General features: G+C 41.3%; 1 protein-coding gene across 9 annotated transcripts in view; it reads right to left on the minus strand.

Annotated features, from left to right (window-relative positions):
- Nucleotides 1-6127: 6127 nt before the first annotated feature.
- IL1RAPL2 (interleukin 1 receptor accessory protein like 2) overlaps nucleotides 6128-24675 on the minus strand; it is a 368238-nt gene continuing 349690 nt past the window's right edge. For all 9 annotated transcript variants that reach the window (XM_065689759.1, XM_065689764.1, XM_065689758.1 and 6 more), the window contains 3 exons: nucleotides 21783-21926; nucleotides 18807-18977; nucleotides 6128-9455 (listed from right to left, as the gene is read on the minus strand). In XM_065689759.1, the coding sequence (XP_065545831.1) occupies nucleotides 8758-9455; nucleotides 18807-18977; nucleotides 21783-21926 (1013 nt within the window). In that variant the 3' untranslated portion in view covers nucleotides 6128-8757. The remainder of the gene's footprint in view (nucleotides 9456-18806; nucleotides 18978-21782; nucleotides 21927-24675) is intronic.

The raw sequence follows: 24675 nt of genomic DNA on the forward strand, positions 1-24675 counted from the left end.
GGGCACTGCACCTCCCCATGGTAAGAAGGCTGCCAGCTCTGTCCCTGCAGGGCATTAATGTGTAACATTAGTGTGTGACATCCACCTCACACGAACACACTGGTTTCTGCCCTTCTGCCCACTCCCGCCTCAGCTTCTGTCACCGCCCTGCACAAACCACTGTGCTTTCCCCCGGCTCCCTCGGGAAGAGTCTGTGTTTTACAGTCTTACTGTAAAATAACAAGAATTAGGCTTCTAAAACCAGGAAGTTTCTCTAACAGGCTTCTGTGCTTTTGCTGTACTCACTCCACATGCTCCTCTGGCAATTTCTGTGACCTTATTTCTCAAAAAAAGAAAAAAAAAGAACAAAAGACAACTCCCATCATCCCTCAAGTCTCAGTGGAGCTCTCCGCACACTAAAGGAGAAGCAGAGGCTGCCAGCTCTCTATCTGGAACTCTTCTTACACATGTTTGTTAACCCTCAGGGTACAGTGGATGCTGAGAATTACTCTTTCGTAACATTTGTTTGGCTGCCAAAAAGGAAAAATGATTAGCAGCTCAAAGGTTACATTGCTGTATGTTGCAAGAGAAGCCCTTGTCATGGGCTGCCTCTCTTTTGCAGACTGTGGATGCTCCACTGCAATGCTCAGCTGCCCATGGGGCACCGGGGTTCTCTGCCCATCGCGGTGCATGGCTCCAGTGCTCCATCCCTGTGCTTGTGGTGCAGCAGGGGAGATTTCTCCTGGTGTCCTGCAGGCACCTGTCCTCACCTCCTCCCATGGGTGGCAGCACCCAGAACTCACAAGTGGTACCCAGACCTTGCCAGCGGCTACTTAAGGCCTCATCTCCCACTTGATCTGTATGACTGCAACCAGCTTTATGTTGTGCATAAAACACTCCCTGCTACACACAATGCTATTTCTACGCGCTCTCGAGGGACTTCAGTATGTTGAAGACAAGTAAGATGATGAGTTTACATGGTAGAGCTAATGGTTTAAAAAGGGATTTAAAACAGGTTACTGAATTAATGACTGCTGTTTCCTTTATTAGCCTGTTTCTGTTTGGGGGCAGAGCTACTTAGATAGGATTTACCTCTTTTTGGACCACGAGGAACTCAGGAATTTGGTACTATAGTTTTGGAAGCCCTCTCATGGGTCTCAGAGCAGGCTGGAGTGATCACAAGATGCTGATGGCACAGCATCCATGCCTTACACATCCCCACCAGCTGCCAGCACTGGAATGTCTTCTAGGCAAGAGGTGGTGTGCTGCAGCCCCTCATGCACTCAGCTCCTGCCCTTCTCTACCCCAAATCACTGCTTTGTGCCACCTCTCAGACACACTCACCCAGGCCGACTGCCTCTGCCATGTCACTCTTCTCACTGGGCCCTCGTGCCTGTATTTCATAGCTGGGTGAGTCTGCCAAGGACAAGCCAGGTCGACCAAGTTCACAGACATCCTCCTTCATTTTGCTGTCTCAGGCCCCACGCTTTTGTTGCACAATGAAGGGGCTGCTTTGAATTGCACCAAGACACACCTACACCTGCGTTGGTTGAGGTATTTTGTAAGGAGAAATTGTTCAGAAGGGTAACTGAAACTGGCCCTGGATTGAAGCTTCCCTCCCAGACTGGCACTGTCACATCACAGATGCTTGCTCTGTTCATTATGTTGAAGGGTGTTAGCAGTGAAGCTTGAACTTTGTTCAGATCTTCCCCGCGTTTGGCAGTAGAAGATCCAGAGCTCTAATACGGGTTCAGGCTGGTTGTTAGGTACAAATTATCTATCAGTCCAGTTTTTCCCTCTCTGTCTCCTTTTGCCAATAATTCGCTACAGTGCAGAGATTTCCTGTCATCTCGTCAGTCTGTGTCCTTCCAAAGTCACTTCACCGCCGATGATCAGCTTCTGCCTTTTCATCTCTCCGCAGTGAGCAGCTGATCCCACAGGGAAGTGTCAGGATTCGCTCTGGGAGAGCTGTGTTGTGCTCTCCAAAGCAGCCATGGTGTGACCCACGCAGGCACAGCCTGAGGTTGTTCATGCAGACTGGAACAAGCTTTTTTTCTGCTGGTCAAGACGATGCAGCCACTGAGCTGGGACAAGGCATCCGCTGGAAAGCTGCCAGTCCAGCCCAGGGAATATTATCCACTGGTCAGAGCTCCAGAGTAGGAGGCAGTGAACATGGCCCCAGCTCTGCCTTTGGTATTTGCTAGGATCTTGGGCAAAATAGATCCTTAACCCTGTTTTTCATTTGCTAAAAAGAGGATGAAAGCACTTCCCCCACGGAGTTAGGTGTTAGATTAATTGTTTCATGATCATAAAGCCTTTGATATCTTTTAATCAAAGAGCTGTTAAGGGCTTTAAAGGTTGTTATAATTTGTGGAATAGATGCTAATTTTCTGTGTGCAGCCTACATAGAATATGGAGTCTCTAATGTTATCTGGGGACAAAGTATTAAATGATCCCTTTTAGGCGCTGACAGAAGTTACCTTTAAGCCACATACATGCACTGATTTAAAGTATATTGTACTTTAAAAGCTTCTTCACATCTCATTAGACCTTCTCTTCCTGAGTCACCTCATAAGGGGCTAATTTCCATTAAGTCTAGGCCATGTCAGGGTCTGGATTTCTCATGAAAATGTGTCTTGGTAGTAAAAGCACAGCCCCTTGTGCTCTCTGCATGAGAGTCACTAATTCTCTCCTCCACATCACAAATCCCAGGGCATGCTCTGAATCCCAAATAATTTGGGCTTAGAAAGAAATGAGGTGCACATTTCTTCCTTTGACAATTTTCACTTCCACCTTGCCTTGCCTATATTTCTCCATTAAAAGAGGGCACCAGAGACTTTGCAAACCCCTCTAACCGGAATGGGCGCAGCCTGAACTGTATTCTGTATTCTCTGAGCACTGCCCAGCCCAACACTTGAGCCCACATGTGAGCACGGTGGGTACCCCACTGCACTCACATGTAGCCCTGTTCATCTACAACCTCTGATGGGTTCAGCAGGAGCTGCTAGTGCTTTCACTCCAGCAAACCACTCTGCACGCCCATAGTGGAAACCTGCAGCCAGGAAAATGTTTACCACCCACAGTTGTGTACAAAGGAATTATTTTACAGTCTTATGAGAAACTGCAAAACTCATCCAGTACAAAATACATTGGTTTTGTCTTTGTGTTTGTCCTGAAGAGAAGCAAGCTCTTAAAACCTTGTAAAGCCAATTACGCTCTATCAAAATGAATTAGAGAAGTTATTTAGAGAATACCTACCGTGAGAATCTGGCTCAGCTTGACAGGCTGTATTTTTGTTATTATTATTTGCTTTACTGCTTGGTCTGTAGCTGTACAATGGTATTGCAAATAAGAGAAGATATAGACAGGTCGTGTTCTGCATCTATTGGCAGTGCCACTGTTTCATATTCAAATGACAAATATCCTGGCAAAGCTGGGTAACTTTTATTCGATATTTCCTTTTTTTAGACATTGTTTTATGCCTTTTTGGAGCAGCCTTAAGCCTCTGTATTTCTCCAGTGGCACTGAAAGGATCAAATGGCCCCTTGCGGTAAGCATCACAAAGCTGTCCTTCCTTCCCCACCACAGACACTTCAGGTCATTCCTTCATGGATGCAAAGTACATTTCAGAACATTGTTCTTTGCTTTTGCAAGAATATGATGTACCATTACTTTCCATTTTCAAGTTTTGCTTTCTTTCTGTAACAAATTACCCCCAAATCCCACATTTTTAACATTTGCTGTACTAAATAGCACCAAAATAGAATTGTTTTAATCACTATTATTTATGCCATTCCAAAACTTCAAATACTCTCAAGACCATGGAGGGAACGGGGCAATGGCAACTGCTTCAAATACTTTCAAGACCAAGTGGAAGGGGGCAATGGCGAAAGCAGTTAGTCTGGTTTGCTGAAGTGCCAGAGCCAAATGTTGCAGCCTCCAGCGATGGCACCCACTGCACTGCAGAAACCGGTTACCTCCTCTGCCTCACCAGAGGTGATCCGGTAACAATTCTGGCATTACCTGCAAATTTCACACCAGCACAAAAGCATGAGTTTTTACTTAGTGGGGAATTCCCATGCATGTAAAGAAGTAGGCTGGTTTGTTGTTTGGTTTTGGGTTTCTTTGGTTGTTTTTTTTCCTGTCGAAGAAGCCAAGGAAGTTTCCCATCCAAAAGGAAACTGAAATTTAATTTTTAAATTATTAAGACAAGGGTTCTGAAGCAAGGTTCTGGCAAGAAATTATATTTTTCTGAGGAACTTTGCCCAGCATCCACTGAAGAGTGGACGAACATGATGCATTCATGCAAGAGCTGTCATTGTGCATCACTGGATCAGTGTTTCTGCCTGCAGAACCCTTGGACTCTGACTGCTCTCCTTCTTCCTCTCCCTTCTTCACACTCTCCACTTAGTTCTTTGTATACTGGTAACTTTGCAACCCCAGCATGAACCTCAAAGGGTGTACAAAAGAAGAATGGTGGTCAAGAGAAGATGCGTGAAATCCTGCAGGGAAGTAGCTTCTTGCAGAGAACGCTTCCAACCATGCTGCTCCCATGGGGAAAGCTCCCAGGTACCCAACTGGGACACACTGAAAAAGCCATTGTTGTCCCATCTACTGCTGACTTCCCAGGGAGATGTCACTGCCACGCTAACAAGCATTGAAGACGTTCTCTCTTTGTAACCAGGACTGTGAGATGTGACAGCTGTTCTGCCACAACACTTGCATCTATTCAGAGACTGGAATGGGAAAAGCTGCTCTGAGGCTTTCCATAAGGGCACAATGATAAAGGCTGCTGAATGTCGTGATTTCTGGCACTGATCAACTCTTCCAGGCCCCTGCTCCATAAAGCATTTCTCACTGAATTAAGGGGAATTTAAGTATGTGCTTATGCATTCGGATGAACCAAAGCCTGTTGAATCAAAGGAGCTACTGAGAGCAGAGAAGAATCTCTTCAAAATAATGACTTTTTTTTTTTTTCTCCCCCTAAAAATATCTGTTATTTATTCCCAAGTCCTTATCTTGTTTACAACAAAGAATGAACAAAATTCCTTTCCCAAGGCTGGATAGTCCTGGAGCATACCCACACCAAACAGGGACAAAAATAAGCTTGATTTTAGGCATATTAAATAAGAAAATGTCTCTTAGTCTCTTCACTTCTTTCTCTCCCTTTTGTCTTTTTCATTCCTCTGTACACAATAAACCTAAGGTTTTATGGCCTTATCCAAAGTTGAATTTGATGGAATCCTTTGTGTTGGCTCAGATCGGGTCTGGAGCAGACCTGTAGGCAGCGTATGGCAATATCTTTATACAGGTTTCTCATCTACTGCCTAGAGAAAGGAATATTAATAATTAAAGTACCAGTCCAGCCCCCAGGAACTGTCAATATTCATTCTGCTTTGTTACTAAACTTAAAATTACTGTTTTCTCTCTGAACTTTCTTTAGGAACATAAAATCTGTGGAGGCTGAAGAGGTTTCCAATTTCTAGCTCATTTTTATATAACCTTCAAACCATAATTGCTTCGGAAGCACATCACACACAAAGGTAAGTACACAAACAGTAGTTTCCAAACACCATAACAAACCATCTTAAAAATGAACATCCCAAACCAGAAGCCCCACAAGGCTCCAAGTTTGCTGCTGGTGATTTAATCACTGTCAGGGCACAGCCTAACACCAGGGCTGGCAAGGGCTGCACAAGTGAGAGGGAGCACCAAGCACTGCCAGGGCAGTGCCCTTGTCTCTTCCCCAATAAATCCAGCTGAATAAGTACATGGCTTTGGTGGGTCAGAGGAATGCAAAATGCCCTTATGCCCTTCTATTTCTATTTCACATGAATGAGCTGGCACATTTTTGCCACCAAGGCCCTGACTCAGCTGTCACTGCCGTCACAAGGGACTGACCCTGCTGGGGAGCTGCTTTGGAGTGCATTTTCACAGTGGGACAAGCTCCTGGCCTCTGTGCCACTCAAGTCCCACTGATGGATGCACTGCACTGCCAGTATCTTTCCAAGTCCTTAAGTGCTACCTCGAGCATGGCACACCCATATTACACAAACTGAGTCAACGAGAGGCTCTCTGAGCTCAGGTCCCATTCCCGTACTACAAGCAGAGGGGTACAATGGTTCTGATTCATGTATATATTGTCGCAGTACTCAATACACACTTTGAAATCTTAAAGCAGATTGTGACTTGTCGTCTAAAACTAAAAGACAGCGATACAGACACATCATGTGCTTTTGCAAAATGACAGAAAAACTGTTTTTATCATGTTACCTCAATACAAACATGACTGCATTTTGCTTTTGAATAGCTACTGCTCTAAGAGACATATTATCATCAGGTAAATTAACTTACTACCCATATTTAGTCATTATAAATAAAAGAAGCAGACCAACCTGCATAGGTATTTGTTTTTCTTCTTTTGGAGTTTGCATGCTTCATACAGAACGAGTAGGTTTCAAATCTCACTGAACATTCTATGTGAATTAACCAGATTCTCGAGGAATGTGGAAAGGAAAATAATGAAAAGTACAGCTTTTCATTTGAACATATGCAGCTCTTTTCATGCAGGGTTTTCTTTTAGGGTTTTGTTTTTTTTCCTTTTTTAAATTACACTTTGCATTAAAGAACACAGCCAGTGTAAACACAGTCTGTAACACTTAGAAAACAGTGCAAATTTTGTAAGTTTCTGGGAGGAGGTTGAAATACAGAGATTTATAACGGAGGTAAAATCATTTTCTTGGTAGAAAAATACATATATTAAACACCTATATGTTTAGAACTTAACTTCACAAAAGAGCAAGTTAGAGTTCTATACTGTGTAATAAATTAGTATTCTTTTCTAGATTTCCATTCTCAGTGTTAGTGTCAAAGGCATAATAATGCTAGGAAAAAAGCAAGAGAACCATTATTATTTAGAACCTAATAAAAATCTTACAGACAATAATTGGTGTAAAGAGGGCACCGACTGAAGAACAAGGGAAAGAAGCAATGGAAAAATTCCAACCTTTATGAATTATTGCACATTTGAGATCATTCTCACAGCCCTTGGGCCAATTCTGGATCTTTTAAGTCTTAGGTCAGTGTTTGTTTCCATTTGGCTGTAGGGTACAATTTAGGAACCATATCAAGGATTTACTGAACTTGTTTGCTGATGAAACCACAGGCAGCTGAGTGCAGAGTGCTAACTTTTATTCATGCAATCAAAGAGAACAATGCTAAAACCACACTGGAATACAGGCAAGGTTGCCTGCCATAAAAATATTTTTGGGAACTTGATACAGCAGATCTTATTGAGACAAAACTCTCATGTCTACTGTGTTTTCATTAAAGCTGTGCCAAAACCTGCAAAACTGGCTTCTGTCCGCATTATTTAGAGCTTTTTTCTTGCATACTCTAATCTCTATGGTCTGACTCTGCGACCTTTAATCAACTGAGTATGGACATCTCCATGAGACAAACTGGTCAAAAGACAAATCAGCTCGCTGATATTAATGCCTGATGCTGAGTACGTGTATAACACTTCTCATCCTCAAGCAGCAAGAATGCCTCCCATGAAAAGTAAATGACAGTGCCCTATTTAACTGATGGGATCATTCACATAAGTGAGAGATGCAAGGCCTTACCAGCTGCTTAAAAAGATCACTTTTCTCTTGTTGCACAGACAGCAGAAACATTCCTGCTCCAGCTGTATTTAAAAGGTACATAAACTGACAGGTAGATAAACACAGAGAGAAAACTCTCTCGGGTGATCATCACTGAAACTGAAGTCATACTATCAGTAAACCTGAATAATTCAACATTTTATCTCTGAATATTGCTGTGATAATTATTTTCTATTGCTGATGTTCTCACAAAAAGGTTAATTTCAAACTGTAACTACTGATACTGGAAAAAAAATCCTATGTAAAATTACATTGGCGTTGCTACAAATCTTAAAAGAGCTCAAGAGATCTTAGGAAATTTCAGATTAATGAACTGACTGACAGGTAATTTTTTACTTAAACTGTTAAAAAAAGGCATTAAAAATCTGCAAAAAAATGTGAAATACTCAACAGAAAAAGTGTTTAAAATCCTCCAAAACATCCTCCAACACACTAGTAAGTTGTTAAATAAAACCACATTGCTAACCATCGACTAGGAATACAACATGCCTCAGTAATAAAATGAAGAGATGCTGCTGTGAGCAGGTGATTTATTCTGCAGTAACTGTTACTATGCACTTTACTGATAAAGCTTCATCTGCAATGTTTCAGCGGTCATCTTCTAAAATGCATTTGCGAGACAATGTTACCGGGAGGTTTCCTCCTCCTTCCTTTTGGGAATGATTCACCTCTTGTGGTCTGTGCAGGAGATAATCCTTTTCGTTACATGATTAGAATTTCAAACTGTACTGAAGTCTATATGAAGAACCCAACAACTTCTGTGTATTTTGAATACTATTACTTAAATATGTATGGATGTTGGAGATCATACACAGTGACCTTTTATCCATCCCAGATTGTAAACCTACTGTTAAATGATGGGTTATGGTTTTTCTGCCCCCCTCCTCCTTTTTAAAGAAGCAATAAAACTGTACATTAAAAGACAGGAAGGACATCACTGAGTTACAAAAGAATGCCCCCTTTGTCATAATCTGTAAACAAAAAAGTTCAAGTAGAAAAGCAAACAAGTGTGCCGCTGCTTCGAGTGTTTTCTCACCCCATGGGGTTAGGGAAAAGTTCTTTAAAAACGTGTCTTCATGGTGGTCATGAAGCATCTCAAGAGTTCTGATCTTCACTACCAAATATCGCTGGTGAAGCTAAGCTCCTTTGCTGATAAAGGTAGCAATGGGTTGTTCCTGTGCAACTCTTGGGGATCCTTCATGGCAGTGTTAAGAGGTAGCTGTCCATTTAGTAGTGTCAAAGGTATGTTACAGTACGTGTGATGGTTGCTTATGGAAGCTACTGGCAATGTTGCTGCTGACATATCATATTCATATCCTCTGCAGTAATGTCTCATATGCACAGAGTCTGCTTGATGACAATCAGTTAAATCAGCCCGTGATTCTACCAACGTGGCAGAAGTGCCTGTGACAGCAAGAGAGGGTACAGTCTGGAGGTCTCCAAAAAGGCCCTGCTCTGCAGAATCCAGGACCTGATGTCGAGACACCACCTCCTTTTTCTTCCCTGGCATTTCAAAGACTAGGCGCTTCCAAAACTTAGAGTTCAGTTTGCTGCTTTTTGGTCCTTTCCACTTGACCACTGAGAGAAGTTTGATGGTGTGCTTTAAAGATTCCACTTCATGATAATTCACTTTCCCTTTTAATTCAGTACACTCAATCAGAATAACTTTGATTTCTCCACTCACTAGCATATTATGAAGTCTGTTTTCCATCTCAAATATACTCCATCCTCTCCTGAGAACATAGTCTGGAGTTAACACGATAATGAGTCTTCTGCTTTGTTCAACACATCTTGTAAGATCTTCAATGTAGGCTACAAATTATAGAAAGAGAGAAAGAGTAAAGAATAAAGAAGTCTATTGTATCAAAACATCAGGCTTGCAATCAAGTATAACAAAATCCTACAGCTTACTATTCCATGCCATTTAAGAAAAGGGGCATTTCACAATATACTCCAACAAAAATAGAATTGCGTATCAGAACTATTTCTGTTTATGAAGTACATCTAGAAAACTCCTAAATAGCACCCTCCATCCTTTACTGTTTTTCCCTTTTCATCAGAACAGAATGACATGTACATAATATCCTAACAGTGTAGATGCATTAGTGACCAAAAATACACAGTTCACTTACTGGAAAAATACAGGTCAAGATCAATGTAGTGCTTGTGTAAATTTTGACATTAACTCTGGTTACTATCAACATCGCATTGAGGGAAGCACACTCTGGGAAGCAGTTCTTGTGTGTCAGATGCAAGGACATGTGGATGCTGGAGGGTGTATGAACCGTAACTTGCAAAAGTCAGAAAGAAAACAACCCTCCTCACATGCAGAAATTGTGCTATTGCATAGAAGCATCATGGTAGTAGCTCTTTTCTCCTTAGGTATTGACCACAAAAGTACAATAACATTCTTTGTGGCCGAATGGTCTGCTTTAATATCACAAACCTGTGCTTCTATGTACCCCATGGTATTAACAGAAACTTCACAAGTGACAGGAACAAATGGAAAACTTAAACATATTGGAGGTATTTATTTGTTGAGACATCAGTGACAAAGAAAGTAGTATTCTTGTTTTATTCATGTGTGCCAAATAGTTGCAAACAATCACTGTAAGTAGAAATGTGAGCCCCATCAGTAGCTCCATGATGTCAGCTTACTGAACTACAAAACACTCTTGAAGTTGGACTTGGATGCCTGAGTTTCACTTGACCCAGGGATGGTAGGGAAGAGAAGCCAATTACACTTGTCTGCTATGGAACGGGATGGGAAAGAGATCTACTTACAGACCTGACCCAAAACTCATTCAAATGAACAGACTTCAACAAATTTCAATGGGTTTTGGGTCAAGACCACAGAAATGAAATCACTTGGAAAAAAACCCACTAAGGTCAGAAAAGTGTTCACTGGTTGCACAACGTTATGATTGCAAGCTCAGAGACAGAATATAGGGGTTTTTCTTAAACTACATGAACCTCTTGACTATGCTACTCAGAATGCGCCGCCTGACAACAGAAGAGAAGCATGTGTTATAAATGAAGACTTGGACACAAGAGCTGCACAGAACAGATCTTTACTCAGCAAAGGGCAGGGCCTCTCTTACACACACTGCCCTCTAGCAGGAACAACAATTACAAATAACATCATTAATCAACATCTGTGACTCATTTTTATAGTCCCAGGCATCATACCACAGCATGCTTATTCACACCACTTCCAGTAAAGTAAATAGCTACAAAATAGGAACATTCTGAAATAGCTTATTTTCATGAGACTGAAGGCATAGTTAGCACCAAATCTGCCTTTACCGATGTTTTATTTCACCACTTAGCAGCAAGAATCTCTTTCACAAATGGAAAAAAGAGGCAATTGCAAACATCCCACAGACACACAAAAATTTAAGACATACACATACATTACAAATGTCTATGCAACAATCCTGACTTTTAGTTAATCTTTTATGACTCTTTAATCATGCAGCATTTACAGTTTGTTTGTTGTTTTGTTTTTTTCCTTAAAATATTTTATGAGGAAAACCCCCACATTGCTCTGTGTGAAATAGTTACTCATTAATGAAAAAAAATTCAACATTAAAATCCATGGGAGAGGCAGCGGAAAGGGGAGAGAATCAGCAACAATGAGAAAATGGTAAGCAGAACTGGTGAAACAAAACTTAAGGAAAGGTAGAAATGTTCAATACAATGGAAAGAGATTATCCCAATGTATCAACAGCTCAGACTCTTCATTTTCTTCCTTTCTTTCTGCTCCCAAAAAGAAAGAATTTAGGTGGGAAGCTTCATCATTAGAGGTTGAATCTGCAAGATACAGTAAAACAACAAACTATCATGCATCTTTCCTGAGACATATTCATCCCTCCTTCAAAAAAGCTCAGAACACTGCTATGTGCAAGTCAATTCTCTGCAGGACACAGTACTGGTCAGTTTCACATATCCAGGTTAGTGCTAAGCACAGCCATACACATCCTATATGCATCCACTTAAAAAGAAATAACCCAACAAAGCAGTCACTCCACTTTCATCTCTTCAAATATCTGGCGGCAATAATTTCAATAGCAACAAGCAGGCAATAATCCATTATACCATCTCAATCAAAAACTCACCAGACTTCACCTTAGTCAAACAGGGAGTAAGGTGGGAAGAGGACAGGAAAAGTTCCCTATTTTCTCAGATGGATACTTCTCCCCTCTGTGCCTCTCCTGTACTAAGGAATGCCCACCTTACTGGATATTGCAACAAGTTAGAGCTCTCTCTACAGGTAACTCAACAGACACCTTTGCAAATGACCATCTCGTGCTCCTTCGAAGTTTGCAGCTGGTTCACTGATAGACATGACCAATGTATAGGGGTTCTGTTAGTGCACTGAGGATAAAATACACTGTGTTATAGGAAACTGGAAACTCACATGAAAAGGCAAACACATTTTTCCAGCCATCTGGTCCAGAAGTACTTAGTACTCCCAATTAACTTCAGCTTAACTGCTACAGGTAGGCTTAGAGTACTGCTAAAAGAAGGTGACAACTTCCCTGGCATACGTGGTTCCATCGGGTGCATTCTACAGCATGTCCAATACACACAACTTAAGCACTTCTTCACGGAAAAGCATGGGGGGGCAGATTCCTGTCTGCAGCGATTTCAGCTTGATTTTTTTCAGTGGTTCAAGACTGACTGCATAAACCTGTGGGCTGCTAAATCACCCCCTCTCCTTTTACTTCAGAGTTTGAGACTGCTGAAAATACAGCAGGTCCAGTTGTCTGCCTGAAGTGTTCAGTCCACTGAAAGGTATTAAATCCAAGCAATCTACATTGGAATGTAGGATGCAGAAAGGGCTGTTTTCACCTTTCCAGTGAGCTAAGCAGTAACTGTCAGGCAATGGCTCTGTTTCAAGAAAAAAACCGAGCAGGGATTTCAGGAATGACAACACCAACTAGGATCAACTGTAAGATTCCAGGACAACTTATTTCCATCAGATAAATGTAATTTTGCTGAAAATTCACTTTTGCTGCAGGAGGTGGCAACTTCAATGACATTTCATTGTAAGGGGAGAAACAAAGAGTCTTGACAAATCAGTATGGAATTATTAATTTTTAATTCCCAAAGATCCTATTTTGCCATAAACTAGAATGTAAAAAACAAAATGTCAGCATTAGAGTTAACGCGCCTGGTTTTATTGAAAAATAACATTTTAAATTTTGACCCTTTTTCCCCAGTGAAACACTGTTTTGCAATAATGCACAAAAAAGGTTTTCGAACTGTTAACAGTTCCCGTAGGTCAAAAACCCCCAGAATTATGAGTATTTCTATCAGTAACTTACATCATGTCCAATGCAGTGCCCAGGGAGGAATGGACAACAAGAACTTTTAGACCCATAAACATAGTTTATGAATGGTGGCCCTTTAGTAGTGAAGACAGATCACCTGACAGCAAATATGTGCTCACCAAACACTTTTAACACGCGACGATGCTGAAATGCAGTTTGAAACACTGAAGAAGTCCAAGACATGCATCCCGTTTGCAATTAAATCATGCATAACTGCCTCCTGAATCTTGAATGAGCTACACTAACCACAGGCTGGAAGGAAACCCAGACAACCTAATATGCAGGCAGACTAAGAGCAAGGAAATTAATGAACACCATGGACACAGAGTTGCTCACACAAAGAAACGGCTGACTAACCAGACTCAGACGATTTGCAGAAGCAGTTGATGGAAAAACACCAGAAATCATATAAAGTCCTATGGATACTTTTGGGAAGCATGGTTGCACCACAAGAATCAAAGAGTACCATCAACCCCATACTTGATGGTTCCTGGCACCAGCCTTTTTGTGTTTGGCAACTATCAGTTGAGAAAGTTATTTATAGAAGAATAATTCACTCCTGGTTTCCTAACCAAATGGTTCCCAAGCCCTAACTGATTACTTTTTTATAACAAAAAAGGATTGCATGTCTTGCTTCTACAATTTCTTAAATATCTGTTGCTTCTGGTAGCTCACGCCAGAACAGCGATGCAGCTGGAATGCTGAAGCACAGAGTGATGGCCCCTCCTAGAGAGAACCCACTCCCACTATAAGCTAAGGGACAGCTAATGAATTCAGCATGAAGGAACAGATAATGCAGCTCAGCATGATGCACTGGCCTCTCAGCATATCACTCCCTTAAGTGTTGCCAGACTTGTGTTTGATGGCAAAGGAAGGAGGGATTAAGGAGACTGAAAACATGGTGGCTCTGGGGATGTCTCCTGGCAGATAGAAGTGACTCACATGGGTAATTTTGGTGAAATTGTTGCGGTGACAGATGTTGGAATCAAGATGCTGGATATTTAGAATCAAAGATTCATAGACTCACACAGGTTAGAAGGGGGCTCTGGAGGTCTCCAGGTCAGTATCCTACCCAAAGCAGGAGCAGCTAAAATTGCAAAGGGCCTTGTCCAGTACAGTTTTGAAGATCTCCAAGGTTGGAGGTTTATTCTCAGTGTCTCTGGGTTCTGTTCCAGTGTCTGACCTGCCCCAAGTTGAGGAAAATTTTCCATATGTTTAAATGGGATTTTCAGTGTTGCAGCTGGTACCTGTGGCCTCTTGTCAACAGCTGTACACCTCTGAGAAGAGTCTGTCTTCATCTTTCTGCTTTCCACTGGATAATAATAATAATAAGATTCCTCCTTGGCTTTCTCTCTGTCTTTTCTTCAAAAAATACAGTTCTTTGGGGCTCTTCTTTTATACTGTGTGCTCTAACTCCCTGACCACCTTGATGCTCAGCAGCCAGTCTTTCTGGCTTGTGTTCATATTTGTTCCACTTTCAACTGTCATTCCTTTTTATTCCTGCTACCTTCATCCACGCCTGGCATGAAGTGCAAGATTCATATAGAGCAGACAAGCAGGGACTTCTGAAAGGAGTGTGCGGAGCTGGGTACTGTATTCCCATTCCACATAAATGGTGCCTCACACCTAATTAAGGCTCCTTGGGAACCCTAGGCACAGAGTCCAACTGGGTTTTCATCATCCAGAAATCCAAGAAGCTGGAATTCACCAGGCAAAACCCACACAGATGGGCAGCCAAAACTACAAAGTGACAGAACCGCAATATTGACTGTTGGGTGCTTTTTATCACATGCCTGAGGTGCTCTCCTCTTGTGCAGACACCCTTTCATTTTTCAGGTAAAAGCAAAGATTCTGTCACTGTTGTTCTTTCCAGTGCCTGAACTCTACACCCTGGGCTGAGCTGGAGTGAACTGCTGGTGTTTTTTCAATCCTGTCAAGATCAAATGCACATATACTTTAGAGAGCAGCTAGATGATGCTCTAATAGATTTGTATGGCTGGTATTAAAAATCCAACTTGACAGTTTTGACCTCCTCACTTTCAGAGTTTAAAATATTTTGCAGGAACTATGTGGGAGAATATCTTCCTTTAATGTAGTCCCAGATTTAGACAAGTTAAGTGCAAACAGATCTTTCTGCAGACACATCATCCTCAGCAAGACAGAAAATGGCTCAGGTAAAAACATAACTATTCCTATTCCTCCCCACCCCCATCTATTCAGTCTCCTTAGACCTCCTAAAACTGAATTAAAAAGCTCACAGGGCTTGAGAGCACTTGCTGTCAAGGAAAGGTTTGTTAAAAAAGCCCTGAAAACTAATAGGGTGGAAAAAACTGATAACTAAGAAACTCTAGTAACAACTGCAACTGTATCTTAGGGACCACAGTCTCCAGGCTGAAACCCAATTATGTTTTAGTTACCTAGGCGGAAAGGTGTATGTGCTGTCAGCTTTGACAGAATGCAGACCTCTCACTCTGTTAAGACCAAAGAGTATTCTTGAAGAAAGAATAGCTGTTATGGTACCTTCTGTTACATACAGCTGAAATCCTGGATTACAAACCTGGTCTTGATGCTTACACAGCACACGGCATGTCATGTCTCCCTGCCATCCCACCCTCTCATCTTCCATTCTGCATGGCCACGTGAGCTTCTGCAGGAGCAAGTGCAGAGAAGCGGTGGCTGCTTGAGCCCCTTTTGCACCCCACCAGTCTGGGGAGCCGGGTCCACCCATGCTGCGCTCAGGCAGCACCAAGAGTCCTTGCTGGCCACCATGTGGCAAGCACCACCAAGGCCCTTGGAATCCTTCATGGTGGTTTACCCACTAGGACCAAACGCTCCACTGGGATCATTTCTATCCTGGCAGGGCACAGAAACAAAACACCTACTGCAAAACATGACTCAGCCTCATCTGACCTGAACTCCGGATGCCAGAGATCTGCTTTCCAATGGTGCAGAGGAGATCTCAGACACCACAGCCATCACCTCTGTCCTCCTACAGAGGGACAGCAACAGTCGCTCCATGGGCATCCCTGAAACAGACCTTTCTCAGCGCAGACCTGAAACGCACAGCTCAGATACGCAGTGTGAAGTAGCTCATTGCTGGGGTGTGTGTCCTGGCTAAGGCACATCTGGTTGTAATTTCTCCCTCGGCTGCACAGGAACATGCAGAATCTAACATAGCTTTTCCCCAGAGGTTAGAAATGCACCAAGTGGACAAAACCCTAATCAAACTTGTCCCTAATTTTTCTGAAGCCAGCTTTTTAGTTTGTTCAGAGAAGTGTGCAAGAAACTTAATGAAATACTGTTTAACAAATCTATTTTTTGCTTGCTCTCAAATCCGAGCAGGAGCTGTATGTATTGCTTCATGCAAGGAACTAACACAATAATGCACACCCTCCTGTGGCAGCACCTTAAAATTGCAGAGATTATATGAAATCACCAGGTTTACAAAACACACCCAATTTGCTCTACTAGTGGAATGGCACACATTTAAGTTCCTAAGATATAGAAGGAAACACATCAAAATAGAGAGGTGGAAAGCATTATATTATGCTGAAAGTCATTTATGCCAAAATACAAGGAAATCCACTACATGTGAGAAGAGATTATTTCCTAAAATAAAAAGATAACTGTGATCAAACCCTCATTTTTCTATGAGAATCTACCCTGAAGAGCTATATAATTTGTCCTATCTGCCACTTTTTGAGACAATCACTCTAAAATACATTATGTTTACCTCTGAAGTGTCTAGCAGGTCCACACCACATCACACTGTTTGTTTTCTTCACTAAGCACTGCAAGACCTTGTAAGACTGGTAAGTTTTAGGCAGAACACAGCCACATTCCACTTGTCCAGAGCAAATGGAGAGCTTACAAATACAGGAGTCGGAGTCTTCCCATCCTTCCCATTCTGTCTGTCTCCCTCTTGCCCCTTCAAAACAAAGTGCCTCCTCCTGTATCTTTTTCAAAGCTAACGCATGCAAATCATACTCGTTTCAGTTGCACATTTTATTCTCCATTGTCATTATATCTGATTAAGCGTTCTTGAAGCTCCACGTGTTAGAATCAGGCCCTTTCATAATACTGAAGAAGTGAGCTTGAGAGGAAAAAGGAGGTATTAAATCTGTGAATGTTCATAAATGAGAAATGACATTTTCAGGTACCCTACATTTTCAGGAGAGGTTTAATGAGTACCCAAAGTGATGACAAGTATTTGCTGAGTGTCTGTGACAAAAATAGACAAAAATAAAATACCATACTGTCTGGTACAGCAATTGGGAAGAAGAATCCCATTTCAGATTAGTCTGTGCTTTGGTACAGTTATCACTGAAGGGCTAGTTTTCAACTCTTTAATTCACTTGTATAATTGCTATGTATAACTCTGCTATATCGCTGGATATGAAATAACTATTTACAACAGCTGTGTGATCTTTGACACAGAAAGATCTATTTTCTCTTACTAATATCTAAACCTACTTGCTTGTACAGAAGGTGTCTATAAGCCAAGTCCCCATTCTGGAATATGTCACTAAGGGAGTAATCTTCAGACCTTGCAGGGGTAGGGCAAAAGGAGTAAGGGAAGCAGCTCTGACCTAGGAGCTGCAAACGCACAGGATAAATTCAAGCCTCTACACAGGACTTTGCATGATCTCTGCCTAGGCTCTGACTCCCCTGTCTCAGTAGTGGAGGATTCAGAGCACTGTTTCTAGCTCCCTCAGATGTCAGAGAAGGAGGCTCCAACTTCTGGGCCAGGCACTGGGGTTGGCAGCAGCAAGGCAGCAGTTTCAAGTCTTTTGGCAGGCAGGTTGCTAACGCAGCCATGTTTGAGTTGTTTCATGTTTGGGGACATCTGCTCCGGTACGGCCACTGCTTTGTTTTCCTGGTCTTATTTCCTATACAGTAGCATTATACAGAGAGAAGTTCGTATTCTTTTCTAGTAATTTTTCATGGAAGTGATTTACACAGAATTTGTTAAAAAAGCTTATTTTTCACAAGGGTAGCATTTCAAATAAATGTGATATTAAAACAAACATACTGAGCATTCAAAATCACCATCACTTGTCCAAAAATGAATCTGGAAGAAGAGACGCTGTTAACTATAGCTAGAAACGCATTAACTGTTGGTGCAGCCATCCAAAGCAGTTGCTGCATCTTCAGACAGGGCAGCCAAACTGATTTGAAATGGACAACTGTATTTCATGATCAGCATGGAAAATAGCTTTGGATCACTAGGCTGTACACAGTCCTCTGAAGAGTTGGTATCACACACACCAATTATTTACACAATACCAACACTGCTCAGAAACACAACACTTGGTCAAAACTCTAATGAAAACCTTGCACCTCTACCATTAACTGAGAAACTACTGTAGCTATTTACAAGACCTCACAATTAGGATAAAAAACTGAAGACTATGGGAAAGATGACTTTTACCTGTAAAGCTGCTGTAGACAAACAAATAATTACTGGAAAAAAGAAAGAATCCAATTTCCAATGATAAAACAGACTAGAAAATCTTTTTTGGAAGTTTCCTGCTTAGCTGCCTGTGTCTGATGTAGAGATTTTGGACTACAGTATTGCTTGCAGCACACCTTCTCCGTAGGAAGGTCCAGCTCCTGCCTCCACTGCAATCAATGGCAGTTCCCTCTGATTTCACTGGTGCAGGAACAAGCTCTCAGCTAGAGCTCAAATTTGTAGTACTAAAGAAACCTTTCCAGTTCTCACAACAACTTCACAAAGTGAGGTTTCCCCTATCTAGTACTTATCACACAGTCCAGGCCTTCATGACACATCAGAGAGAATTAAAACTGTAAGGTCAGAAATACCTACTTCCACTAGGAATCAGGTCCCTATCCGGAATGAAGAGCTTATATCCATAGTGCTTTTCTAGAACATCCGGCAGAATTTCAAGTGCAAACTGCTCCTCTTCATTATTATCACAATCTAATGCGTCAGGATCCACTTTGGTGTATGAAAGATATGCATCATATTCCTTGTTGTCTGTAAGAAAACAAATTCATGTTCAGCCTGCTTTTTGCAAGAGCACTAAAAAAATACAGGGAGATCATATTATTCTTTGAAATGATCAAGCATTTCCCAACAAAATTGTGACTTTTCACAATATATAATCTAGTTTCCACAGAGAAATTTTTCAGGTCCAGACAAAGGATGTCCTTTCAGTTTTCTTCTGCTCGTTGAGCTAGTTAGTAACTGCTCCATGTGGTAAGCGTACACAGTTCCCATCCGAACAGACCATAGGCAAATTTTTTATATAAATCCTAAAGCTGGAACTTTTCAGTTTAATCTTTTACATACTGCTAATGGGAATCTTTCAACTCTCATCCTCAAAAGTGCTGTGATTCTGTGGAAGCTTTGAGCTTGGAATAGTTTCTGAACCTGGAAAGTTTGTAAAGTTGTGAGCAAAAGAAACTTTCTTGCATGAGCAATTGTGAGAAAAGACATGACTTAAATGAATACTGATTATGCAGAAATCAATGCCAAATACAAACAGTCCAAAGCATATATACATATACATATAAAATATATTTTCCCCAGAAAATCTTGTAGTTTTTAAAACCAACACCATAATTTTAGAGGTCATTTGGTCCAGGACATTTTAAATACTTGGAGCTGACAATATGAGAGAAAGAGTAGATGGAGTGCAGGGGGAAAACTGCCCCTCCATTCCGCGTGCAGCTCAGGGGTAGAGGCAAAGCCTCATCATAAAGTGGAGGCAGGCAGTGTGTGACAGAAGGGACCCAGGTAACACCACATGAGGACAGCAATGCTGCAAGACACTGGTTTGGCTAGAAAGGGCAAACACCACCTCCTCCTCCTGCACTGCACTAGGGCTTGTCTCCAGCTCCCTGCATCTGAAACATGGAGGTAAGAGCTAGCTACTATGCCAGAACAGAAGTGGCACCACTATTGAGCTTGGGATCCGTGCTGGGATCAGACTGTCTTAGTGACATTTCTCTTTGCTCTTCCTCTGCAGTAATGAAAAACAGTACATTGAAGAAGTCAACCTTCAGCAATTCAGTCTCCAGAGAAAAGCACAGCTGCCATTATTTACAGACAATGAAAAATCAAACAGTTAATGCTGTGAGGACAAAACTGCATGAATAGAGGATTGCCAAGTACAAATTATCTATAAAGAATAATACCCATGAAAGATAATTAAAGTAGTTAAAAATCCTCAGTATGCTCTAACAGAAAGGAAAATAGCTGTTCGTAATATAATGCATGCCTTGATGACCTTGGAATGTGATTACTTTCTTATAATTCTTGACACAAAGCCAGAGCCATGAGGGTCAGAGCTACAAAGCGTGTGAAGGCAATTTGGCCAGTGTCACCATAGTTGATGTCCACCTGGCTTGCTGATACCTCCCTGAAATCAACAGCATGCAAAAATAGTAGTTACTGATGGAAAGATGACAGAAGAACAAACAGCAAAGTCAGCTTTGGAGGCCTGTCCAAAACCTGCTACCCTGTCCATAATGAAGCCTGCCAAAACCTTTTTAAGAGCAGTCAGCCACCAAGTGATCCAGGCAGAAAACATCCCTTCAAAGGCAGCAAAACCAGCCCCAGAGCACTGACATGCCTGGTTATATTGTGTGCAAGCAGTCCCTGAGCTTCCTGCCCCTTCCAGCTGCGTGGGTACAACCGCCTTCTCCAGCCACCTCAATTCACAATACAAATAAGCAAAACATCCACAGAATCAGTTACCGCAGGCTCTCGTGAGTCTGTACACTTGTGTTACATCTCTGCGGCCTCAACACCCTCTTCACAAGCTTCACATACATGGGGCATAGCAGAAGGACCTATCCATGCCTTCCACTGCTTGCTCCATGTGCTTTGGGTGCAGCCCTGTTTGGAGCCATTTCCTGAATGGCTTTGCTTAATCCTTAGTATCATTCTCTTTAAAAACAATGCTACACACAACACAGGAAGTGAAAGCATCCCACATTGCTTACATAGGATATTTTCAGAAATAGGAATAAAGCAAATCTGTTAAGTTCCAAATCTTCTGTTTTAAATAAATACATGTATAAATGGAAGATGACCCTGCAATTGCATCTATATAGCTGACTGCTTACGGGAGCTCTGTATGTTCCCACTTTAGCCTCTGTAAGTAGAAAGAGACATCCCCGATTATACTTGGACTTCAGCAACATTCTGCCTCCATCTTCCATTCTGCAGGATCAGAATGGGAAACAAAGCTATGATAGTACTAAAATCATGCGCTGGAAAAATAAAGTCGCTCTCAGAATTAACACGTACACAAATTTCCCTAAGTACTCATGGGGCTTCCCCTAACGCAACTAGAAAATAATCTTGTTTCCTAAATTAAAAGGTGATTGAATCAAGAAGTTACATGAATAAAAATGTAGCAACTCCACACTGAAAACACAAGATAAATGAATCAAAGCAATCTGGAGGGAGTTACCACTTTGGGTCACTATTTGTTGGTGTGAACAAAGAGAGGTTATGTCGGTACAATGCCAAGGTGTTAGAAGTAAATTACTTCCAAAACCCTTCCCTTTCTCCCGGGTAACAGTACGAATACCGTGCAGTATTGTCCCATTTGCTTATGGCATGGCCCAGTGACATTTCAGTGAAAAGACTCACTGATTTCAGGGGGCTTTGGGAGAAAGTCTTAGGGCTTTACACTGCTGAGGCTTAGGAGTTTGAACTTAAACAGGCAACAAGTATCTCCTGGTATTCATTTCAATCTACAAGTTTCAGCACTAAGGGTGTATGAAATATTTCCATTGCATATCTTGAGTTTCCTGAGCAATTGCTTACCATCAGCTGCTTCGTCTCCTCCAAAGTTCTGTCTGTAGAACAGCATTAACTCTATGTTGTAGCACTTATAGATGGTCACGAGCAAAATAAGCAGAAGAAGGATGGCTCCCAGTCCTCCAGCAAGCTCTATTTTGTAGATCAAATCTAAAATTAGCAAGGAATGAGAAAAAGGTTATGATCTTTCCAAGCTTTATTTGCTGTAACCCACTACAATTCCACATAAAATTGTGTAGCTTCCAATTACAACCACTGTAACATCAAGGATGCCTACCTTTTTTATTCATTACCAATTACATAACTTTATCCCTTTACTCCATCTACTGCCCATGTGAAATCACCATCCAGAATGCATTTGATGCCATAATCATAATTCTTCTACAAGAAAATTATGTAGTGATTTTACACAGAGGATTAATCAACTTTTAATGAGCTTGTGGAGTGTGAAACTTCTGTATGGCAGAGTGCATCAAATTCTGTATGCAGCATGTGAGAATAGATACTCTAAACATATTGTACACCATTTGAGAGGCTGTTGACCCCCCAGAATCATCAAGCTTTGGTTTTATATTTGTGAAGTCAGTGGATGAGCTGATGGGAGCTGTCAAACCAGGACTTCAGCTGCACCACTGGAGAATGAATTGAGCATCCAGAATGCCCAAGACAACTTGAGAAGCGAGGAGCACGCATCAGCCTGCTAAGAGCCACTTTGAGTTGTGATGCCTACTAGAATGGAGTTGTCACATGCTTGTTTAGGACACATTGTAGTTTGATGGGAACTAGCGCTAGTTAAAATTTCCTACCAGGGTGCGTTTGTTAGGAAACAGCACAAGCAGTCTGCCTCAAAGAACTTCACAAATTCATCCAAACCCAATTACTCATCTTTCACAGCTGGGGAAACAGAGGCATAGAGAAGTGAAACAACATGCTCAAGGTCATTCAGCGAACCAGTGCAAGAATGGGATAAACCAACTTGAATACCACTCTACCTGATGTAAGACACCAACTTTAACAGCGTTGCTTTTTAGTCTGGAATGTCCCCTGAACACAGACTTTGTTGTATTACTTAGCCACAAAAGACAGAAAATAACAATTTTACAATAGCTACCTCTAACAACCTATATTAGTTTAGATAAGACATTATGAAGATATTTACTGCTGTGAAAATGACAATGTGCAAATGTAAAAACTGTAATTCAGGCAAAACAGTTTTTGTGATCTTTACACTTTTAAAACTTAGGTCAGAAAAAATTACTGGTATGTCATTTGCGTCATTTTCAAGATAAAAAGCAAATTAGTTGTGTATCTTCTGGGGTTCTTCTTTCTCACCATGCCTTGGATTTCAATAATTAACATCAGATGTCAAGCTATTCCCAGTTTACAGCATCTCTGATGTCTCTCTGGTAAGATGTCATGGACTAATAGATGGAAAAAGTCTATTATAATAGCTATTTAATCTCTCTGAGAACACAGGAAATTCATGGGACTTTTATTACACTGCATGATAAAGTTAGCATGTCGTCTGGGGATAAATCTGGTCAAGTGGAGAACAGAGTTGGTTAAAATCCCTTCTCAGAGAAAAATCTCTTTGTTGTTGCACTGAATCTTTTGTTAGGAAAGTCCCATTTTCTTGCCTACTCCAGCTCTTAGTCTCTGGATCTGATTCATGCCTCAGGTGGTCCTTGCTGAGGTCAACAGGGAAGGCAGCACACCCAGCATTAGGAAAGGAGCTGAATCCGGGCTTTGTGTTATAACAGTGACTGAAAATTAGTAAATAATATATTCTGATAGTTTCTAATTAGAATAATGTAGGACTTAGCCACAGTGTATCACAGAGGATTATGGTCTTTATAACAGCAAGTCTCATTAACACCCAATAAATGAGGCACAAATATATTTTAGAATGTTCTTCATCATTTAGAACTACATCAGTATCAAAAAAAAACCCCAAGCAAAATCAGTTTCCTGCATGTCTTGAATAAAGGCAGCCTCCTTGAAATAAATGGTGAACCATCATCATTTCTACTTTTATCTAAATTCACTGCTTCTTTCCACTGAAAGTACACATTGATTTTTGATTTTATTTTGCAGTTCCTGATATGTTATTCATGTTCCAGGACAGTGTATTATAGACTATGTAGACTTAAAAAACTGGACAGTTTTCAAACTTGTTTGAAGGGAATCCTGAACTATTTCCACAACTAAGGAACAACTGGGTGTATATTGAGTTCCATGTAATTTGAGCACCAAACATGCTAGGAGAGCATGGAGGAAAGGAAGCGAATTAAGGAAGCTCAGGGTTGTCCAGAACTTACTTTTGGAGTACTTAAAAGCAAATATCACTGTGGCGTTGAATTAAGTCAGTAAAGAAGAACGTAATAGCAGACAGTGTATTCACGTCTCAAAGCCATGCCTGGTTCTGTCTTTGCATTGGTACCCTTGGGTGTTTAAGCTGGATTTGGTTCTTTTTCAGTAAAAGAAAAACCAAATAAAAACCCCAATATCCTAAGTGATGCTGTATGTTCCGGGGCTACCACTATGCTGGTGCTGCACAGACAGCACTCCTCTATTCTCTAAAAGCATTTGTGAGGATGATACCACTAATACAGCAGAAGACTTCAACAAATTTTACCTTAAATGTTTTAAAAGTTCCTTTTTCTTCCTTAAAGCAAAGTATGTGCTTAAAAATAACCACCTGATGTCAAGACAAGAACTAACTCTTGAAAATCTCGTACTTACAGCTATAACTTTGAGTTGGGGTTTATTCCTGTTTCTTTATCCAAGCCTTCCTAGCAGGACTCATGACTTATGCTAGCTTGTTTACACCTGATGTACTGCAATCACACCTTTGAACAGGGGGCAGACATAACCTGCAGCACTGTGACAACCTGGAGAC

This window comes from Lathamus discolor, chromosome 9, assembly GCF_037157495.1.
Source record: "Lathamus discolor isolate bLatDis1 chromosome 9, bLatDis1.hap1, whole genome shotgun sequence".
NCBI classification, from domain to species: domain Eukaryota; kingdom Metazoa; phylum Chordata; class Aves; order Psittaciformes; family Psittacidae; genus Lathamus; species Lathamus discolor.